Below are 18,034 nucleotides of genomic sequence, written 5' to 3'. Positions count from 1 at the left end.
GTCGTATTTTTTTTTATCTGCTGCTCGGCAGCTTCTTATCCATCCACGACGGTCTGCTGCCATTCTTGCCCGATTTCCCTCTTGTCGGCATGCATCGCTCCTGAGCTTGAAGGATATAATCCTTGAAATTCAGCCTTCATTCTTAGGTCATTACCAAAGAGCAGCGTCAAATTAATCGGATTTTTCTCTGTTGATGGAGCAATTGGTTTCAAAGACTCCGAGAAAGACGCACAAGCGGCGCGACCGCCCCTCAGGCGGGCGGAAGAGGCACGGAAGCCTCGCAGGAGTCCCGCTCCCACCGAGACACCCGTGAGCCGCCTAACAGGTCACGACGGCCTCAACCACCGGCGGGCCGTGAGCTCCGAGGCGCGGGAAAGCCCCGGCCGCCCTCACGGAAGCTCCGGAGCGGCCGCAGAGCGGGAGCAGCCCGGCCCCCGCCCCTCAGGGCGGCCCCGCAAAATGGCGGCCCCCATCCAGAGCGCCGCCTCCTCATTGGCCGCGCCCGCGGGGCTCCGCCAAGAAGCCGCGCCGCGAGTGGCGGCCGCGCTGCCGTCGCCATGGCAACCACCCCGCCCTCGCTTCCTATTGGCCGAGCGGCGCGCGGAGCCCGGGCAACCGCCCGGCGCGGCGCGGGGTTGTTGTGAAGGGCCGGTTGCGGGGCGGGGGCGGCCAGGGGGTCCCGGTCCGCTACTGCCGGGCCCCGTCGCCGCCAGCCTCCAGGCGATCGCCCGAGCCCCGAGCGGCGCTCCCGTCCCGTGATGTTCGTCAGCGGTGAGGCCTCGTCCCCCGCCGCGCCGCCTCTCAGGAGAGTCTCGCCGTGACCGCGTTTGAGTGCCCGCAGGACGGCCGCGGCAGCCCCGGTGCACGGCCCGGCCGTAGGACGCGCTAGCGGAGCCCCGCCGGGAGGAGGAAGGCGCTGCCCGCCTCAGAGGCGCCGCGCTGAGCCATGGCCGTGGCCGTCACCACGAAGACAGCATGGAAGCTGCGTGAGTGGCGGGCGGGGGAGCCGCCCCGGCCGGGAGCGGGGAGGGGTGGGAGCCGCCTCATCCCTGCCCTGGGTACGGTGCCCCGGCCCTCTCTCTGCATTGCTGACTGGGATTTTTAACTCCTGGGAGTCCTGTTGGGAAACAGCAGCACAGTGAATCGCGTGGCCTTGTCAGTGCTGTTTTCAAAGGCTCTGCAGTGCTGAGCTGAGTGCCTGTCTGACCCCACATGACTCTGCTGTAGTACAAGAGCAGCCAAGGCAGTGAGGGATGGGGCACCTGCCAGGGAACAACCCTGGCTGTACGGAGAGACTGGGGAATGAGAGGCTGGACAGCAGCCTCACAAAAAGGGATGTGGGATTCCTGGTCGATGTCAAGTTGAAGATGAGTCACCAGTGTGCCCTGGTAGCCCAAAGGGCCGGCTGTGCCCTGGGGTGCGCTGAGGAAGGTGATGGTCCCACTCTGCTCTGCGCTGGTGCTGCCTCCCCTCGAGTCCTGGGGGCAGGCGCCACAGTTTGAGAAGGATTATAAAGCTTTTGGAGAGCATCCAAAGAAGGGCTGTGAATATGGTGAAAGGTCTAGAGGGGCAGCCATGCAGAGGAGTGATTGAGCTCTCTTGGCTTGTTCAGCCTGGAGGAGAGTGAGGGCAGAGCTTATCATGAGCTGCAGCTTCTTCACGAGTGCATTGGAGGGACAGCTCTGATCTCTGCTGTCTGTGACCGGTGAAAGGACCTAGACAAGCCTCTGGAGCTCTGCCAGGGGATGTTTAGGTTGAATATTAGGAAAAAGTTCTTCACAGGAACAGGAGCAGGCTCTGCAGGGAGGTACTTAGAGCACCAAGCCTGTGCTTGGCCAATGCTCTCAGGCAAAGGGGATTGTCCTGTGAAGGACAAGCAGGAGTAGGACTTGATCCTTGTGGGTCTCTTCCAACTCAGAATATTCTGTCATTCAATGGAAACTGCTCTTCAGAGCCAGGTTTTGATGAGGCATCAGGGAGAATGCCTCAAACTTAGCCTCTAAGGGGTTTTCCTTCATTGGTGCTCACTTGTACAGGTTCACTGCAGGAGCTGTGAACTGAGGTGATCTTTGCAGGGCCTCTGTCTCCCACCCTCTTGAAATTGCTTTGCAAGAGACAGTAAAAATCTGCTGGCTTCATGCCCCTTATTCTTCCTCTGAAGGAGCAGTAGACAGTTGCTGACTGTCAATTTCTGGCTGGTCACTGATGAGTTATTTCATTGAGGAATTCTTAGAAGCAATAGGATGTGATCAGTTGCTTTAGTCAGTGAGTGGGCTCTGGAAAGTGGCTGTCAGAAATAGTGTCCTTGGCTGGTAACACATGAAGTCTTCTGAAATTACTGACTTAGGAATTTTCCATCTTTCTGGAGCAGAAAGCCAGTTTGCTGTTATCTTCCCATCCCTGAAACTCTAATTTCAGGAAGAGCTGGAAGTTTATCAATCTCCATTTTCCATGTGTGTGCAGAGGTTCTTGATCTTCACTTTTGCTGGCTGCTGCCCCATCTTAGCATCCTCTTTAGAGGGAAAAGCATTCTGAGGGATGCTTTTACATTTTAGGGATGTTTCAGTGATGCTAATTAGGAGTTGAGTGTTGTGGGCTGGTAGGTGATAGCTGGTGACAAGAACTTCATTAAATAAAAAATTGTGGGTTTAAGGGACTTGGGGGAGAGCAAATGAACCTTTCTGCCCAAGGCAGACATCATTTTATCACCTGGCTTTTAGGAACAGAGGGTTGGATGCTTCCACAATGACTTTTAAACTTCCAATATATTATTAAGAAGGAAATCAAGACAGGAAGAAGTGGAGCTGCTGACACACTCATTTCAGCAGCAATGCTCAGCATCTGTCCTTGCAATTTTAACTAGTGACTTGGTCTAGTAATGCTGATTGTACTTTTGGTTACCTTATAGTCTGTGTATCCACACAGGCTTTGTTTTAGCAGTTTTATGTGGAAGTTTGGCCTTTCAACACAATGCAGGGGTATTTTCTGATTTGCCCTTCACATGTAATTTATGGTCCAGTCACCCTTGTAATTTGAAAGGTGTTTCTCCAGCCCAAGTGAAAGTTGCGCAGTTTTGCTTTCAGAAAAACACTCCTGAGAGTTTGAGATCAAAGTACCTGTAATTATTATTGCAGCCATCTAAAATCCTTTTTGGATTAGTGTTGCATGTAGAGTGATCACCTTGCTCCTCCCAGCAAAACATTGAATGGAAGCTGAATTGGTGCTACCTCGCCTTTTTACAGACTCAGAGCCATTTTTAAACTTTCTTAACTATTAGGAATGCAAATCCTGTGATGTTTCAAAGAAGAGAACAGTTAGATGAAGATATTGGTAAATGCATCTGCCAAAAACCCCTGACAAAATTCTGAATGAATTTAAAATTCCACGGTGAGATGTGGAAGCAAATATGCTAATTTTGCTTCTTTTTTGCCCCAAATTGGTTTCTTTATGATGAGGTTTCCCTTTGTTGCAGTGTCAGAGCGTCCCCTCAGCTCCCAGTTTTTTAGCAGTCATTTAGCATCAATCAGATTTGTTATTTCCTGCCCATTTGGATGGATATTCACCCTCCTTTGTCACAGCTGCCTGCCCTGCAGTGCTCAGTTTTGCCTGTGTTCCCTGGTGGGGATGTAGCAAAGTCTCTGCCAAAGCTCAGGGAAGGGAGCTCCACCTCTCCCACTGCTGAGTCTGGCTTTTTCCTGGCTAAGGTAACAAACTGTGCTGCTGCTCCTCTGCCAGTTCCTCTCAGGCTGGACTGTCTGTTGCTGCTCTCTCAGGATTAAAGGACCTTTCACTAGATGCCTCTGGCTGCTGTGCATTACTGCAGGTAAAGTGCTTTGCTGCACTTGAGCAAATCTTTAAAAGCTCCTGAGCTGCTGCAAGTGAGAGAAGATGCTTTTTGTGAGCCATGTGAGCACTGGAGTTGTGAAACTTTGATCAGCAAATGTTTTAGTGCAGCAGGAAGAGCCAAGAAGGACTGCTCAAAGCAAGATAATGGTGTGACTTCTTATCGGAGCAGTGGGCTGCTGCAGCTTGTCCAGTGGAAACTGGAAAGTATTTCTGGAGAAAGAATTTTTTTTTTTAGACCTTTTGGAGGGATGAAAATTTTTATAACTGATCTCTAATGAGTGTTTGCTTTGTTTTGTGCAGAAGAGATCATGGCCCACAGCAGCAATGTGTCCTCAGTGGTCCTGGGAAAAGGTTCAGGCCGGATGCTGGCCACTGGAGGAGACGACTGTCGGGTCAACATATGGTCAGTTAGCAAGCCCAACTGCATCATGGTAAGGACAGGCCTGTTCTCAGCTTTTGGGGGGTGGGAATATTAATTCTGAGGCTTGGAGGGTAGAGAATGAGGGGAAAGATTGTTGGGGTGGAGCCTGTGGGACTTTTGAATAGAGTTTGGCAACACAGAGCTGTGTAACCAGATTCTGGCTAAAGACAGGGACAGAGCTGTGTGCCTGGTGAGACCTCTGCTCTAGAGACATTGTGGGAATGCTTGAGCTGGACTAGTGCTTACTCACATAATAAATACTGTGCTTTATTATATTACCAGGCTACAAATAATTGAAGGAAGAGTTTTGTAAAAGAACAGATAGTTTTATAGTGCAGGCTACATGGGCCAGTTTTATACCCTGGGGTTTGCAGGTTTGCAGTCACAGCAGATGCATTCCCACCTGTGCCACTGTCCCTAACTGTCACCAGGAAGGTTGCCGCAATAGTTTGCTGTAGGCTGGGGAGGAGTAACTCTGGTTGCAGTGGTTAGCAAGGGTAGGGTTACCCCAGCAGTGATCACTAAAGAGCACCATAAATATATATTTAACAGATATCTATCCTGCATCACTTTGAGTAGGTGTTTTGTAAAACCAGCTTTAGCACATCTCTTGTCATTTGTTTAATTAATAACACAATAATGTTGTGGTATCAAAGGCATTGCTCTAACCAGTGTGAGCCTTGTGAGAAAAAAAATCAGGGAAGTCAGGTCAAAAAGGCTAAAAGGAGAATTTTTCCACTTTATTTTTCCATTCATTAGGTGTGTGAATGATGACCTTTAGCAGGGCTGTGCTTTTTGCATAGTGTAGTTAAGCAGTGTCTTTTCAGGCCCTTGGTGGTGGCATGATTCAGTTTGAAACTGAACTATTGCCTTGCTAGAGAAGGTTGAAGGACTAACTCTGTACCTTTCTGTGGTGGCAGAGCTGCACCTCTCCTGTGCTGTCTGGGACCACAGACACTCAGACCTGCTGTTTCTGAGAGGCAGGGACTGACTGAAGCTGCTTGTGCCATTCTTGTATGTCAAAAGAGTCTTGATTTTTGGGGTTGTCTTCTGAAGTTCCTTTTTAGTGTTTATATTGTAATGATTGTGGACGTTTGTGTTGGGAAAGAGGGAGAAGAGGAACTTTTCAAGTAATATTGGGGCTTGGTTTAAGTGTGAGCTCCAGTTCTCAGTAATGGCTGTTGCTACTGTGGATTTTGTAAAGGATTTCAATTGCACATGGATTCCTAAGAAAGCTCCATCAGAGCAGGCAGCTTCCAACTGGCATTCCCAGCCTCTGTATGTGTGTGGGAGGCACAGAGCTAGTGCAGCTATTTAAAAAGACATTTGAGGATGGACTAAAGCAGGTTGGCAAGCAGAAAGTCTGCAATGGTGGGATTTGTTTTCTAGAGCTAGTTTTAAATATTCTTGTGTTTTACTAAAATATAGGCCTTTTCAAAATGCTGATGTAATTTGTAAGCTTTCAGGTGCTCAAGGATGAAAGGAGCTTCATGTGAATTACTGCCTTATGCCTCAAGTCAGTACTTCAGTGTTAGCACCATGCTATCACTGTGACATCCATTGCTGGCAGCAACCTATGGCTTGGTGCTTGTGTGAAGTTTTCAAAGTAGCCCTGCTTTAGCTCTTGCTTTGATTTTGTAACTGGTTCATGACACTAACATGACCCATTTAGAGCAAACACGGTGGCATTGTGCTACCACAGCATAATTTGTGTCATGTAAGAATGTGTCAGCCTTGTCTGAGCACCTGCACCTGATGTTTAACTACCTGTGTCTCTGTTGATGCATCCTTTAAAACTTAGTCAGTGTGCTCCAGCAAGTGATTCCAAAGATAATGTGGGAACACAGCTGTGCTGTGCTGGGTGCAGGGATGGGTTTCAGAGAGCTCTGCCACCCTGGTGGCTGCTGAGGAAAGGATTATGGCACAGCCAGGTGGTCCCAGCTCATGGCTAAAGAGTTACCCCTTGAGTATGAACAGTGCCATGGTTCCTGTGGTTCCTGAGGGCTGTGCCAGCTGCTCACTGACACTGATGGTTTTCCTTTCAGAGCTTGACAGGTCACACAACCCCCATTGAGAGCCTGCAAGTGAACCCAAATGAGAAGCTCATAGTGGCAGGGTCCCGCTCAGGGTCCATTCGAGTTTGGGACCTGGAAGCTGCCAAAGGTATGTGCCCATGGGTTTGTGCTTCTGGTCATGCACACTTCTTGGGGAATCCTTATGTTTAATACCTGTACTGACCCAGAAGGTTCCTGGTTTAAGAAGGAACAGGAGCCTGGCATTGCTTTCATCTTCATGTGCATCTCTTTTTTGCCCTTCTACTGAGCCTATAGAGCTGGGTATTCATGCTTGAGCAGAAATTTGGGCATGTTTTGGGGACACTGATCTGAGGAACTAGTTTCTATGGTTTTGACCTGAGTGTGTCAAAATCTAAATTCCAGATCAGTTTCCATGCATGTATAAATAGCTAGGCATACAGAATTTGTATTCAGAGTCTCAACTTAAAATTGTCAACCTTAATAAAAGAATCCCAAACCAGATTTTAAGTTTATTAGGTTCTGCACAAATGCAGGAATCCTCTGCTTGTTGTCTTCTTGTTCTTAGATTCTAACTTTTTTCATCTAGCAATTTTTCTGCTGTCCTGCTCTTGCATGGCCACATAAATAGACAAAGACCTAATTTTTAATAAACTGTAAAAGCTATGAACTCATCAAGCTCTGATCCTTTAAAGGCCACTGTTGAGTCATGCTTTATTTATTGCATTTTCCTCAAATCCTAGAATGAGTTTGCAAAAGTATCATAAATCACTTGAGTGCATTCCAGGAGGAATACCAGAAAATGACTGAATATTTCTTATGGGTTACTACTTGTTCATAGAAGGGATGTGTAATGAAAATAGACTTACACTGGCTGAGCTAAGGAGGCAAACCACAGGCAGCATCAATAACGGAAAGCACTGATGTCATTCAGACAGTTAGAATCAGCTCAGTTATGGAAGAGTTTGGCTCTGCCCATGGGGAGTAGCTGATCTGGCTGCATTTATTAGAAGACCTATGAGCCAGTGTCTGTGCAAATGACCACCCCAGCTCTGGCTCAAGAGCTAATTTCTGCCAGGAGAATCATCAGCTTGTTCCAGATGAGGGATGAGGGAGAGGGATTGCCCTTGTTATTATCTGAGCAGTTTTTCTTAGAGTTGAGCTCTGCATTTGTCACTGCTTGCTGAGATATGATGTACCAGTTCTACTGGTCCTTGCAGGTTTCCAGAATTACAGGGGAGTTACTTGATGACATGCTGAAATACTGATGGTTTCTTTGTCTCCTGCTCCCTAAGCATCCATTTCCTGTCTTTGTGGGGATTCTGGCAAGGGGCAGTTGAAGGACTCCAGGGTGAATATTGGACCCTAAGAGGGGTGCAGAGTCCTGGGAAGGGGTCTGTCTAATAACTGCAAGGTGAATGCTGCAGGCAGTCAAGACTGTTTCACTTCACTTCACTTCCCAGCCAAAACTGTTCCTCCTCTGGCCCATTTTGCTGTCTCTATAACAAATGGAAAGATGCACTGCCTACCAGCTGCCTCATTTTCAGAATGGAGATATTTGGAGTTCTGCCTGTAGTTTCCATACCTAAGGACAGGACTGTCATTAAGTTCATTGATCATGGGCTTTGTATTGCTGTTTCTTTGCATTGCCGGGGTAAAGTCAGAGGCGTTTCCACAAAATATACACATAAAATAATGGTGGGGATAGTATGGCTACACTTCTGCATGGTGTCTGGTGGGAATGAACTATTAAATATTTTCCCCTTATTCCTTCTCTCTGCTCTGCCTCTCCTTTTCCCAGTTCTTCGTACCCTACCAGGTCACAAAGCGAATATCTGCAGCCTTCATTTCCATCCTTTTGGAAGCTTTGTGGCATCTGGCTCTTTGGACACCAACATTAAGGTAAATCCCAGCTTCCACCAGAGATTTCCCTCTCTACTTGCAGTGTCTTTGTTTTGAAGAGTGCCAGAACATGTTTTGTGTCAAGCTGTTGGTGGATGCTGCCCATCATCATTTCCGTGTGTGGGCAGGTGTGTTTGTGAGTGCTTGTGAAATCTGTGTGTGTATTTTCACAGCCAGCTCATGAATGTGACTCCTCTGCTGTGGAATGTGGCTCTGAGTAAGGTGCCTGGTGTCAGCAAGCACAGATGTCCTCCTTGCTGTGGATTGTAGCTGCTTCCTCAGACTGTGTTTGACTGTCAGAGCTGAGCTGCTGTAGTAGGGGATGCCTTCCAGGAGTGATTGTCACTTGGGGAGTTAGAAAATACCCCTAGGGCCTACAGGGCTTCAGCAGCCCATTCATTCTGCAGTATCTGTTAGCTTGGTGACACAGAGATCCCTTGTTCTGGCAGGACCCTTGAGCTGCCAACATACTGCTCTAAACATACAATTTGTTTGCTTTTCTTCCTTGTAGCTCTGGGATGTAAGAAGAAAAGGCTGTATCTTCACATTCAAGGTAAAATATTTCATTAGGTTTGACAAAGAGGGGAGAAATATTTCTTTTGAGAACTTGTGAGCAAACCTAAATGTGATCATGTACAATGAACTTCCTGGTTTTCCAGCATGAAAATAAATCTGTGTGATTTGTGAAGTGGCCTGGCAAACCTCAGCAGGCCTCTGCAAGCTGTATGGGAATGTGAAATGGGTATTATAGGATATCAATGGGTATCATGTGCTGTAGTGTGGATGGCTTCAGTGGGGGATGGAGAGCATCCATGAGGGTTTCTTTATTTTCTTGATGGTATTACCACTGCACTAAGATGATTCTGTTCTTGGGACCTTTTTCTATCTGAAGAACTTGCTGTATATTAATTTCATGTAGAAACCAGAGACTAAGTGTCACAGCACTTCTATCTAACCATATGTAAATCATAATTTAGAACTGATTCTTATTAGTGAAGCCAGATCTGTATTTACCATGCTTAAACTGATGGCATAAATGACTAAGTGAGAGAGATTACACACATTTAATGTGGCTGGGTGTAGTGTCTTGAGTACAGTGTTGTGTTCTGCAAGCTTTGAGCTCTGTAAAACACTTAATTGGTTTGGGGTTATTATATTGTATAGGATTGAAGGACAAAAGCCAGAATATTGTTGGCTTTCCTCATTTCAGGGTCACACAGAAGCAGTTCGGTGTCTCCGCTTCAGCCCTGATGGGAAGTGGGTGGCCTCTGCTGCTGATGATCACACTGTAAAGGTAATTTATTGTGACACCTTCCTTATGTGCTTGTGGCACATGGGAATGCTGGGGTTGTTTTTTTTCCAGGCATTACCAGCACTCACTCATAAATACTCTCAGTTCATTTGGCTGCTGGCTGAGCCCTGTGGGTTTGCAGAGATTGGTTTTCTTATGGGGATCCTGTCTGATGGCTCCCAACACCCATGGAAGAGCTGCATGGGTTGAAATGCCCTTATCTAGCAGACACATTGGGAGAGACTATGCACAGAAAAATTAATGTTTTGATGGTAATAGAGTTGTGATACCTGAATGTTGGCCTCAGTAAACATTGTCAAATGAGTAGTCCACAGCACATTGCTTCACCAGACTAATTTCTGGCTCTGTTTGTGTTATACACATTACATGTGATTATCAGTCTGAAAATTGCTGTCAGGACTGAGCAGAGCAAGAGGAGGAGATCAGGAAGGTGTTGACTGAAGCAGTGACTTCAGTTGTTGCACATGGAGTGTGGAGGAATGGAGATGAAGGACTGATTTAATTTTCAGTTTCACATGAAATTAACTGATGAGTTATTTCATGGCATTTTCGAGTGGAGAGTAGAGCACAGGAAGAAGGAATTGCTAAGGGATTCAGAGCTTTGGATTTTTGTTTGTTAACTTTTGAGATACAGTCTGTTGGGACAGATGGAACTGCTATATTTTGTCTCAATCTCTAAATACAAACCAGAAACTTCTAGGGGACAAGTTATGTGGAAAATAAAAGATAATGCAAAAAAACCCCAAACAAAACAAAGCCTTAAACGATTTGGATGTACTCTTTCCCTGATTATTGCCTTCTTTGACAGACTTGTGTCTGTTCTTGGAGGGGGAAGTTTAGAAGGTTGCCAGTACAAGGAAATCCGAGGTGTATTGGAAATCTCTAGCATTTAATCTCTTCAAGAGTCTCTGTTCTTTCCTCCTTTCAGCTGTGGGATCTGACTGCTGGGAAGTTGATGTTTGAGTTTACAGGACACACCGGCCCAGTAAACGTTGTTGAATTCCATCCCAATGAGTACCTTCTGGCTTCTGGCAGCTCTGACAGGTACACAAGGGGAGGGAGAAAGAAGGGAAATGTATATGTCTGTTCCATTTCCTGATGCCCTTCCTTGTAAGAAGAGCATGTCAAGAGGAATGTCACTTCATTCAATCCTGCCATTGCAAGAGTCAGACATCTAGACAGCAGGACATGGCATCTGTGATGGGCAGAACATGGAGATCTTCCCTTCTCATCCAAAATTGATGGCACCTTCTGCCACACTAGAAACCAATGTGTAGCCCCAAGCCTCTCACAAATCCAGCTGACATCCTGTGTGAGCAGCAGGCAGCCCTGCTCAGCTGGCAGGGTGTTCTCTTAGCTCTGGGCTGGCTCTAAATGCCTGTCTGTGTCTAGAGCCTCTATGTATCTCTGGATTCATGGATCTTAGCTAGACCAGCCTTCTGTGTAGGCTCACTGTATGTGCACAACAGCAAAATCATTCTGTTAGTGTTTGTTTAAAATCTGGATCCTCCTGTGATTTCTAGAACGACAAGCAATTAATTTTGTTGTGTTATATGTACAGGACTGTTCGGTTCTGGGACTTGGAGAAGTTTCAAGTTGTGAGCTGTATTGAAGAGGAGGCCACTCCTGTCAGGTACATTAAGTTCCTACTGAAATGTGCTGGGCAGAGACTAAAGGTGGGGTGAAGGGGGGGTTTCCTCAGAGAGAGACTTTACTGGGGAGAAGTTTGGGCTGCTGGAGATGTTGCAGAGGTGAACACTACATTGAAAGATTCATTGTTAGGAACAAAACTGAAGGTGTTCAGTGTAGTCAGAGATCCACAGGGACTGAGCAGGGTGGGAATGCTGTGCCTGATTCTCCTCCTGCCTTCCTCCCAGGTGTGTGCTCTTCAGCCCTGATGGCTGCTGCTTGTACAGCGGCTTCCAGGACTCGCTGCGAGTGTACGGCTGGGAGCCAGAGCGCTGTTTTGATGTGGTCTTGGTCAACTGGGGAAAAGTAGCTGACTTGTCTATCAGCAGCAACCAGCTGGTAAGCCACTGCTCCTGAGGCAGGGTTAGGCAGCTGTGAAACACAAGATAAAATCCTGCTTGCCTCCTTGCAGGCCTTCAGACCTGTAAGCTTGTGTCAGGGCTTGCAGCATGCCCAAAGGCTGTGTGCCTTGTGCTCCACTTTGTGTCTCTGGCTTCTGGAGGAAAGAGCTGGAGCTTAGTTTGACTAGTATTTAGAAGCTATGCTTGGCAAAAGTTTTATCCAGGCTTTTCAAAATTGCTGGCAGCTTCAGGTTGAAAAATCCACAGCACTGAATTGAGCAGTCCTCAAGCACAGTTGCTCAGGGTCACTCCATCGTGCCTGTTCTCAAAAGGGCTGGTGTGCACCCCACTCCTTGGTGAATTATCTTGATCTTTTGCCTCTGCAGATAGGAGTTTCCTTTGCACAAAGCACAGTCTCTTCCTTCGTTGTGGATCTCAACAGAGTCCCAAAGTCAGATTCTGTTCCTCAAGGGTTGATCAGGGACGACCAGCCTCTTGTGCCACCTACCCCCACAGGGTCCTCCCTTCGCCGCATCTATGACAGGCCCTCAACGAGCTGCAGCAAGCCACAGAGGTGAGGCAGTCTGCTGGCTTGTTGAGTTTCCAGACTTTAAGGAAATATCCCAGGCACTCAGTGTTCTCTCTCTCCCTCTGACAATATGGCTTCCCCTGACAACACCTCTTTTTCCACAGCAGAGTGAAGCACAACTCGGAGAGTGAGAGGCACAGTCCCAGCAGTGAAGATGACCGGGATGAGAAGGAATCAAAGGCTGAGATCCAGAACCAGGAGGATTACAAAGAGATCTTCCAGCCCAAGAATGCAATCTGTCAGTACCAGGGTTTACAGTGCTTTTGAGTAGTGTTTGGGTTTGAGATTAGGGTGCTAAAGTGATTCTATAGAGCTGACCTTTGGCTTACTGTGAGAGAGGCTTCACCTGTGACTGGAGAGTTTAGAAAGCTTTTCTTTAATATTCTGTGCTTGGACACTGATGCACAGATCATGTTGGTGAATGACTTAAAGGAGGCACCTTTACTAGGGTACAGTAATGTCTGTTTGAAGCCTGGCTCAGAATCCAGAGCTTCATTGTAAATGTGCTGCCTTCCTATTCTGATTAGAGGGTTAAGGGAATTTTGTTAGCTTAGAATTTTGATATGTGTATCAAAATCAGCAGTCTTTGTTAAAGAAGGAAAGACAAAATGTTTTGTTAAAGCAAAGACTGTTGTTTAGGAGCATTGTGCAGTGTCTGTATCTCATTTTTATGCAAATGATAAAAATGAGATACTCTTTCTGAGGAATTCATTGCATTATTTTTATTTACTTATATAAATCAATAACAGGAGGTGGATTTTGCCTAATGTCATTTGTTGTGACTGTGCCTTGTCTCATGCTTCACACCTCTACAGCAGCAGTGAACCACAGGGGTCAGTTTTGTCCCTTCTGTCCATGAAGGCTGAAAGCTTTTAGCTAAACTCAACACTAGTGTCAAGGTCCAAAAGAGATAACTCTGCTTGTTGTGTCACCGATTACCCTCATGTGTGGAATTATTGGAGATTTCTCTGCTCCAAGGTTGACTTACCACTTATCTGTAGCCTTGGATGCTCCTTCATTTGTTTATTATTTAAATCTTTTTCTGTAGGTCGAACTCCTCCTCGAACTGAGCCCTTTCCTGCCCCTCCTGAGGATGGTGAGTGTGGAAATGACCCCTTGGTGGGGTCGGATAATGGCCCTCAAAAGAGGGAGAGCTGCCTGAAGGCAGAAATTACTCCTTGCAGTATAGCAAGCAGAACCTTTGCTCTCAACTCTTGAAAGTAACAATCAATTTCTGCTTTCCCACTTCTCTCCCTCTTGGTAGAGCCTGGAATTGCAAAGGAAGCAGTGAAGCCCAGCCAAGCTGTGGATGTCCAGACCTCGCTGCCAAAGCAGGAGCTCGTACGTTCTGTGTGCTCTGTGAGGGATGTGCAGAGCTGGAGAGTTTGTGATTTCTGCTCAGGCTGATCCCTTCACTGCAGGGCAGTAAAAGTGCAGCTCCAGGCTTTGTGCTGCCAAGTGTCTTGCCTTAGCAGTGAAGCTAAGGCCAAGCCTCTGACAGTCTCTGTTGTTTGTTTGCTGCTTGTGCTTGCAGTGGTTCTTCTCCTTGCATCTCAGAATTGGGACACTCAGAGAATCAAGTGCCAGGTTTCTGCCAGTGCTTGAACAGAGACTGTTTTGTTGCCAAAAGTGCAAGCAGCTGATGGGCCAGTATTCATTTTACTGGCTTCTTTAGAATTCTCCCTTAGCCTTCAGGCTGGCCACAGCCCATTGCCCTAATTTCAGATAACAATAACAGCACTTGGCACTTCTGCTGGGGCATCTTCGTGTTCTTTACAAACCTTAATTACATCGTGGTGTGTACCTGAGAGTCACTTTATTGCCTCTTAAATTATGCTAGCAATCTGCAGACTGCTTCTGTGTTAGGGCCCTGTGCTGTGAGAAGAAAGCAGGTCAGAAATAAAGGTCATCAAACTAAGGCCAAACTGTTCCTGCTAGAGCTTTTATCCCAATTTCTCCTGCAGCCTGATCCAGTCCAGAGGCCACTGAATCCCTCCTCAACTTCTTTGAGCAGAACAGAGCCATCAGTGATTCCTGCAGCCAGGAATGAGCCCATTGGCCTGAAGGCCTCTGACTTTCTCCCAGTAAGTGTCTCTGGACAATGTTTTCCTGCCAATGTCTGTGTTGGGTGGCATCAGAAATGGGGTGCCCCATTGTGATAGGTATGAACACAGCAGAGTTGAGCCCTGCTCTTAGCAAAGCAGAGAACAAGGGGTGAGACAGTGGTTCATTTAAAAAATTGATGTCTGCCATTACATGTGCATAATAATTTCACAGGAATCTCTGCCTCTTGCATCTTGGAGGCTTCTTGGTCTCTCTTGGGGAGGGTATTCTCTTGTCCTAAAAAGGGGGAAAGACCAGAGCATCCTGATGATATCAGACTCTAAATGTGAGTAAAGGAATTAGAGGTTCTATCATGGCCTGGGCAGGAAGCAAATTGAGAATCTAATGAATTGTAATAAAACTTGCAGCTCCCAGACAAGTGTTTCACATAAAAAAATTGGATTTGTGTGAAAACATTTCTTCATTAAAACATACTGGTTTTGAAAACTTACTTTAAATTCACCTTTTTTGAGAGTTTTTCCAAAGCCTTAAACATGTTTGCGATTGGTGTAGTAGAAGTAGGAAAGAAGGAACTGAAATCAGAACAAATTGAGCATTTCCATTTCAAAAGGCTTTTACAACCATCTGCAAGGAAGTCAGTATTCACTGACAATCTCTGCACCAAAACTGGCTCTCACCTAGGCCAGAGAATGCTCCCACCCTGCTCTGTTTGTGGTGTCTGTACTTGCAGGCTGTGAAGAACCAAAGCCAGACAGAGCTGGTGGATGAGGAGGCCATGTCCCAGATCAGGAAAGGCCACGAGACCATGTGTGTGGTGCTCACCAGCCGCCACAAGAACCTGGACGCCGTGCGCGCCGTCTGGAGCACCAGTGACATCAAGGCAAGCGTGGGGACGTGCCTGAGGCTCCTGAGCAGCTCTCTCTGCTTCTCTGGGGCTGGCTCTGCCTCATACAAAACACAGGGTCTCACAGCTTTTGTCCCCAGGGATGCACCACAGAGTGCTGCAGCTGAAGGGTCACAAAGAAACTCACATGGCAAAGACTTTCCCATGAGAGAGTTCTCTTCCCTGGCCAATTTCATGTTTCCTCTACCTTGTTTTGGAAAAGCAGCACTAGATACTAATTTGCATTAGCCTAACCAGTTTGACCTCTGCAATAGATGGCTTTTTCTTCCCCTTTTCTCTCAGAACTCTCTGGACTCTGCAGTGGCAATCAATGATCTGTCTGTTGTCGTGGATCTCTTGAATATTGTCAACCAAAAAGCGTGAGTCCTGGGTGGGGTCAGCCCCTGGGATGTGCAAGAGCTGCCTGGCTGGGAGTTGGGAACTCTGCTCCATGTCCAGTGGCAGCATGAAAATTATGTGTTTGTAGTCACTTCTTCAAGCCTGCAGTGGCAGAAACTGCTGGAGTTATTTGGGGCCAAGGAAAATCAAAGTCAGTCTTTGGGCTTCATAAAATGATTCTGCTTAGAGTCAAAGAAATATATCCGAACCTGCCACTTTCTCTCACGAGGGGGAGTCAGTGAACTTGCTCTCTGAACCTGAGTGTGTCTGGCTGGGCATTTGCCAAGAATTCTTTTTTGTGTCAGCTTGGCTTTGTAAAGCCTTGGTCTCCAGTCTCAGGGTATGTCCTTTTCTTTTCAGGTCTCTCTGGAAGCTGGATTTGTGTACTATAGTCCTGCCACAGATAGAAAAACTACTCCAAAGTAAATATGAAAGGTGAGGCCTCAAGAACATGATGTGCTTGAGGGACAGGGTGTAGGTAGTGATAGGGGAGCTGGGCTGTGTATTTTGTACCTGAAGGAAAATCCTGAGAAATCACTGCAGATACAGTCTCATGCTGATATGACACCTGTAAAAGAATGGTGGAGTTGCCAGGTGTGTGTGGGAAAAAATACAGAAAGTATGCATGGGTAGGAAGAGCAGGATAGTGGGATTTGTCCTAGATTTTGTTTTAAGACAGCTCTGGCAGCCAGGAGGGGTCATGTAAAACAAATGGGCTTTGCACACTGCTGAGAGTGAAGCTGTCAGCCTGGGACAAGGAATGAAGTCCTGCAACAGCCCTGGGGACTCATCTGTAGGGAGAAAAATTACAGCCTGTCTTAGGATGCACTTTCTGCCCTTCCTTTCTTCTGGGAGAGAGGTTCCTGCCAGGTTCCTTGGCAGGACATCTCTGCCCTTGAGCAGAGAGGTCGCCCTTGGGTAGGTTATGTGCCAGGACCTTTGGAACAGACTTGCTTTGTGAAAGCTTTGGAACTCAGATGTTTTGTTGGTACTTGGCTGTTGCTCTCCTTCCCTGGTTACAGGTGGTGGAATGAAGCTGGTTGGGGGCTGTGTGCTGGGGGACAGGAATGGCATTCAAGGGGACAGGAATGGCATTCAAGTGGGACCCAATTCTCTGTTTTTCAGTTACGTGCAGACTGGCTGCACCTCCCTGAAACTCATTCTCCAGAGATTCCTGCCACTCATCACAGACATCCTCGCTGCACCACCTTCTGTTGGAGTGGACATCAGCAGAGAGGAAAGGTGAGGCACATGCTGCTTTTGCTCCCTCCTGGCACCAGCCTTTCTCTTGGGTGAGCTTTGCCCTTGCCATCAGGGCTCTGATTCCAGACTGGACATGCCTTCTCTTTGTCTGCAAGCACCAATCCCTTGTGCTCAGAGGAAAAGGACTGCCTTTCCCTTTGCCTCTGTGCATTTAGTCATACCTAAAAAAAGTATTGAGAGTAAAACCACCCTGTGGCTTTCCCCTCTGCCTCACAAGAAACATGATTTGGTAGCCAGGCCCTGGATTTTGAGTTCATTCACAGGATAGCTCCTCTCTGGGAATTGGCTTTTGGAAAACAGCACTTTCTTTTTCCCTGGACTGTACTGCCAAAGGGGGAAGAGGGCTGAAAGAGCCCTTATGTGGATGCTGTTCTCCTGTCTCATCAGGACGTGTGCTGAATGCCTGGTGTTTTTACAGAGCTGTGCTCATATTTCAGCCTTTCCAGGCCATTTTCAGGGCTTTTCTCTCCTGCTTGAGTTGCCTCTCTGGCACTGCAGGAACTGCCACACCTCAGGCAACTAGGGATTCATGCTGTGTCTGCTGTCATTTTTTTTTCCAGGCTTCACAAATGCAAGTTGTGCTACAAGCAGCTGAAAAACATCAGCAACGTTGTCAAGAACAAGTCTGGGCTCAGCGGCCGCCATGGTAGTGCCTTTCGGGAACTGCTGCTCCTCATGGCTGTCCTGGACTAGCAGCCACCACCTCCTCATGTACAAATACAGGTGGCCAAGCTTCCCCTGCTCGTGGTCTGGCTGGATTTCAGATCTCTCCGTGTGTCCGTCCTTTCCCCCCGCCCCTCTCCAGCACGGTAGGGAAGTGCAATCTGCCTGCCTGGTCGCCCAGCCAGCCCTGGTGCCTTAGGGGCTGGATGGAGGACCCCAGTGGAGAGATGTGTGTGCTGTGGGAGGGGCCCTGGCGGGTGCAGGGCCCCACAGAGCCCTGCAGGGAAGCTGCTTCATTTCAGCTCTTCATCTCAGCATCCAGCTCTGGGCTGCTCTGTGTGCTGGCCTGTCCCTGCAGGAGGGCTCTGAGCCTGCTGTCACCCCTCCTTCCCGCTTGTGCTGTCGGTTCTTGCTGCCTGGCCCTGTGGGTCAGGGCCCTGCTCTCGCTGTGCAGCTGCTGAGGACTGCAGGCAGCGCCCCACAAACGCCTGCTGTGGGGTGATGCCCTTTCCCATACAGAAGGGACTTCAACTGCCAGGGGGGACCAGCCCCTTTGGCTTCATCTGACATGGCAAGGACACTGTGCCACTGTGCTGGTGCATCTCAAGGACCTGAACCAAGAGACTTCT

General features: G+C 47.7%; 1 protein-coding gene across 2 annotated transcripts; it reads left to right on the top strand.

Moving 5' to 3' along the window:
• The first annotated feature begins 630 nt into the window (after positions 1-630).
• Positions 631-18,026, top strand: KATNB1 (katanin regulatory subunit B1). Of its 2 annotated transcripts, none has more exons than XM_054296192.1 (19): positions 631-986; positions 4,147-4,277; positions 6,313-6,430; positions 8,102-8,202; positions 8,714-8,755; positions 9,413-9,496; positions 10,443-10,558; positions 11,076-11,147; positions 11,392-11,542; positions 11,931-12,118; positions 12,241-12,371; positions 13,182-13,229; positions 13,398-13,474; positions 14,098-14,217; positions 14,928-15,077; positions 15,384-15,460; positions 15,840-15,914; positions 16,605-16,721; positions 17,303-18,026. In XM_054296192.1, the coding sequence occupies exons 1-19, from the start codon at positions 947-949 to the stop codon at positions 17,433-17,435; spliced, it is 1,971 nt and encodes a 656-aa protein (XP_054152167.1). In that variant the 5' UTR covers positions 631-946; the 3' UTR covers positions 17,436-18,026. The 2 variants fall into 2 exon arrangements, with proteins under 2 accessions (XP_054152167.1, XP_054152166.1); XM_054296191.1 differs by having other exon boundaries at positions 633-986; positions 12,238-12,371.
• The last annotated feature ends 8 nt before the right edge of the window (positions 18,027-18,034 follow it).

The sequence above is a fragment of the Melozone crissalis genome, unplaced genomic scaffold (assembly GCF_028551555.1).
Source record: "Melozone crissalis strain CALT ecotype California unplaced genomic scaffold, PUWL_Pcris_2 ptg000007l_1, whole genome shotgun sequence".
Lineage (NCBI taxonomy): Eukaryota > Metazoa > Chordata > Aves > Passeriformes > Passerellidae > Melozone > Melozone crissalis.
The sequence above is the reverse complement of the archived record's forward strand: the minus strand, read 5'-3'. Positions and strand labels throughout refer to the sequence as shown.

Coding starts and splice junctions, on each gene's coding strand:
- KATNB1 (XM_054296191.1), top strand. CDS start 947: ATGGCCGTGGCCGTCACCACGAAGACAGCATGGAAGCTGC. Junction 6,431..8,101: donor GGACCTGGAAGCTGCCAAAG/GTATGTGCCCAT, acceptor TCCTTTTCCCAG/TTCTTCGTACCCTACCAGGT. Junction 9,497..10,442: donor CTGATGATCACACTGTAAAG/GTAATTTATTGT, acceptor TCCTCCTTTCAG/CTGTGGGATCTGACTGCTGG.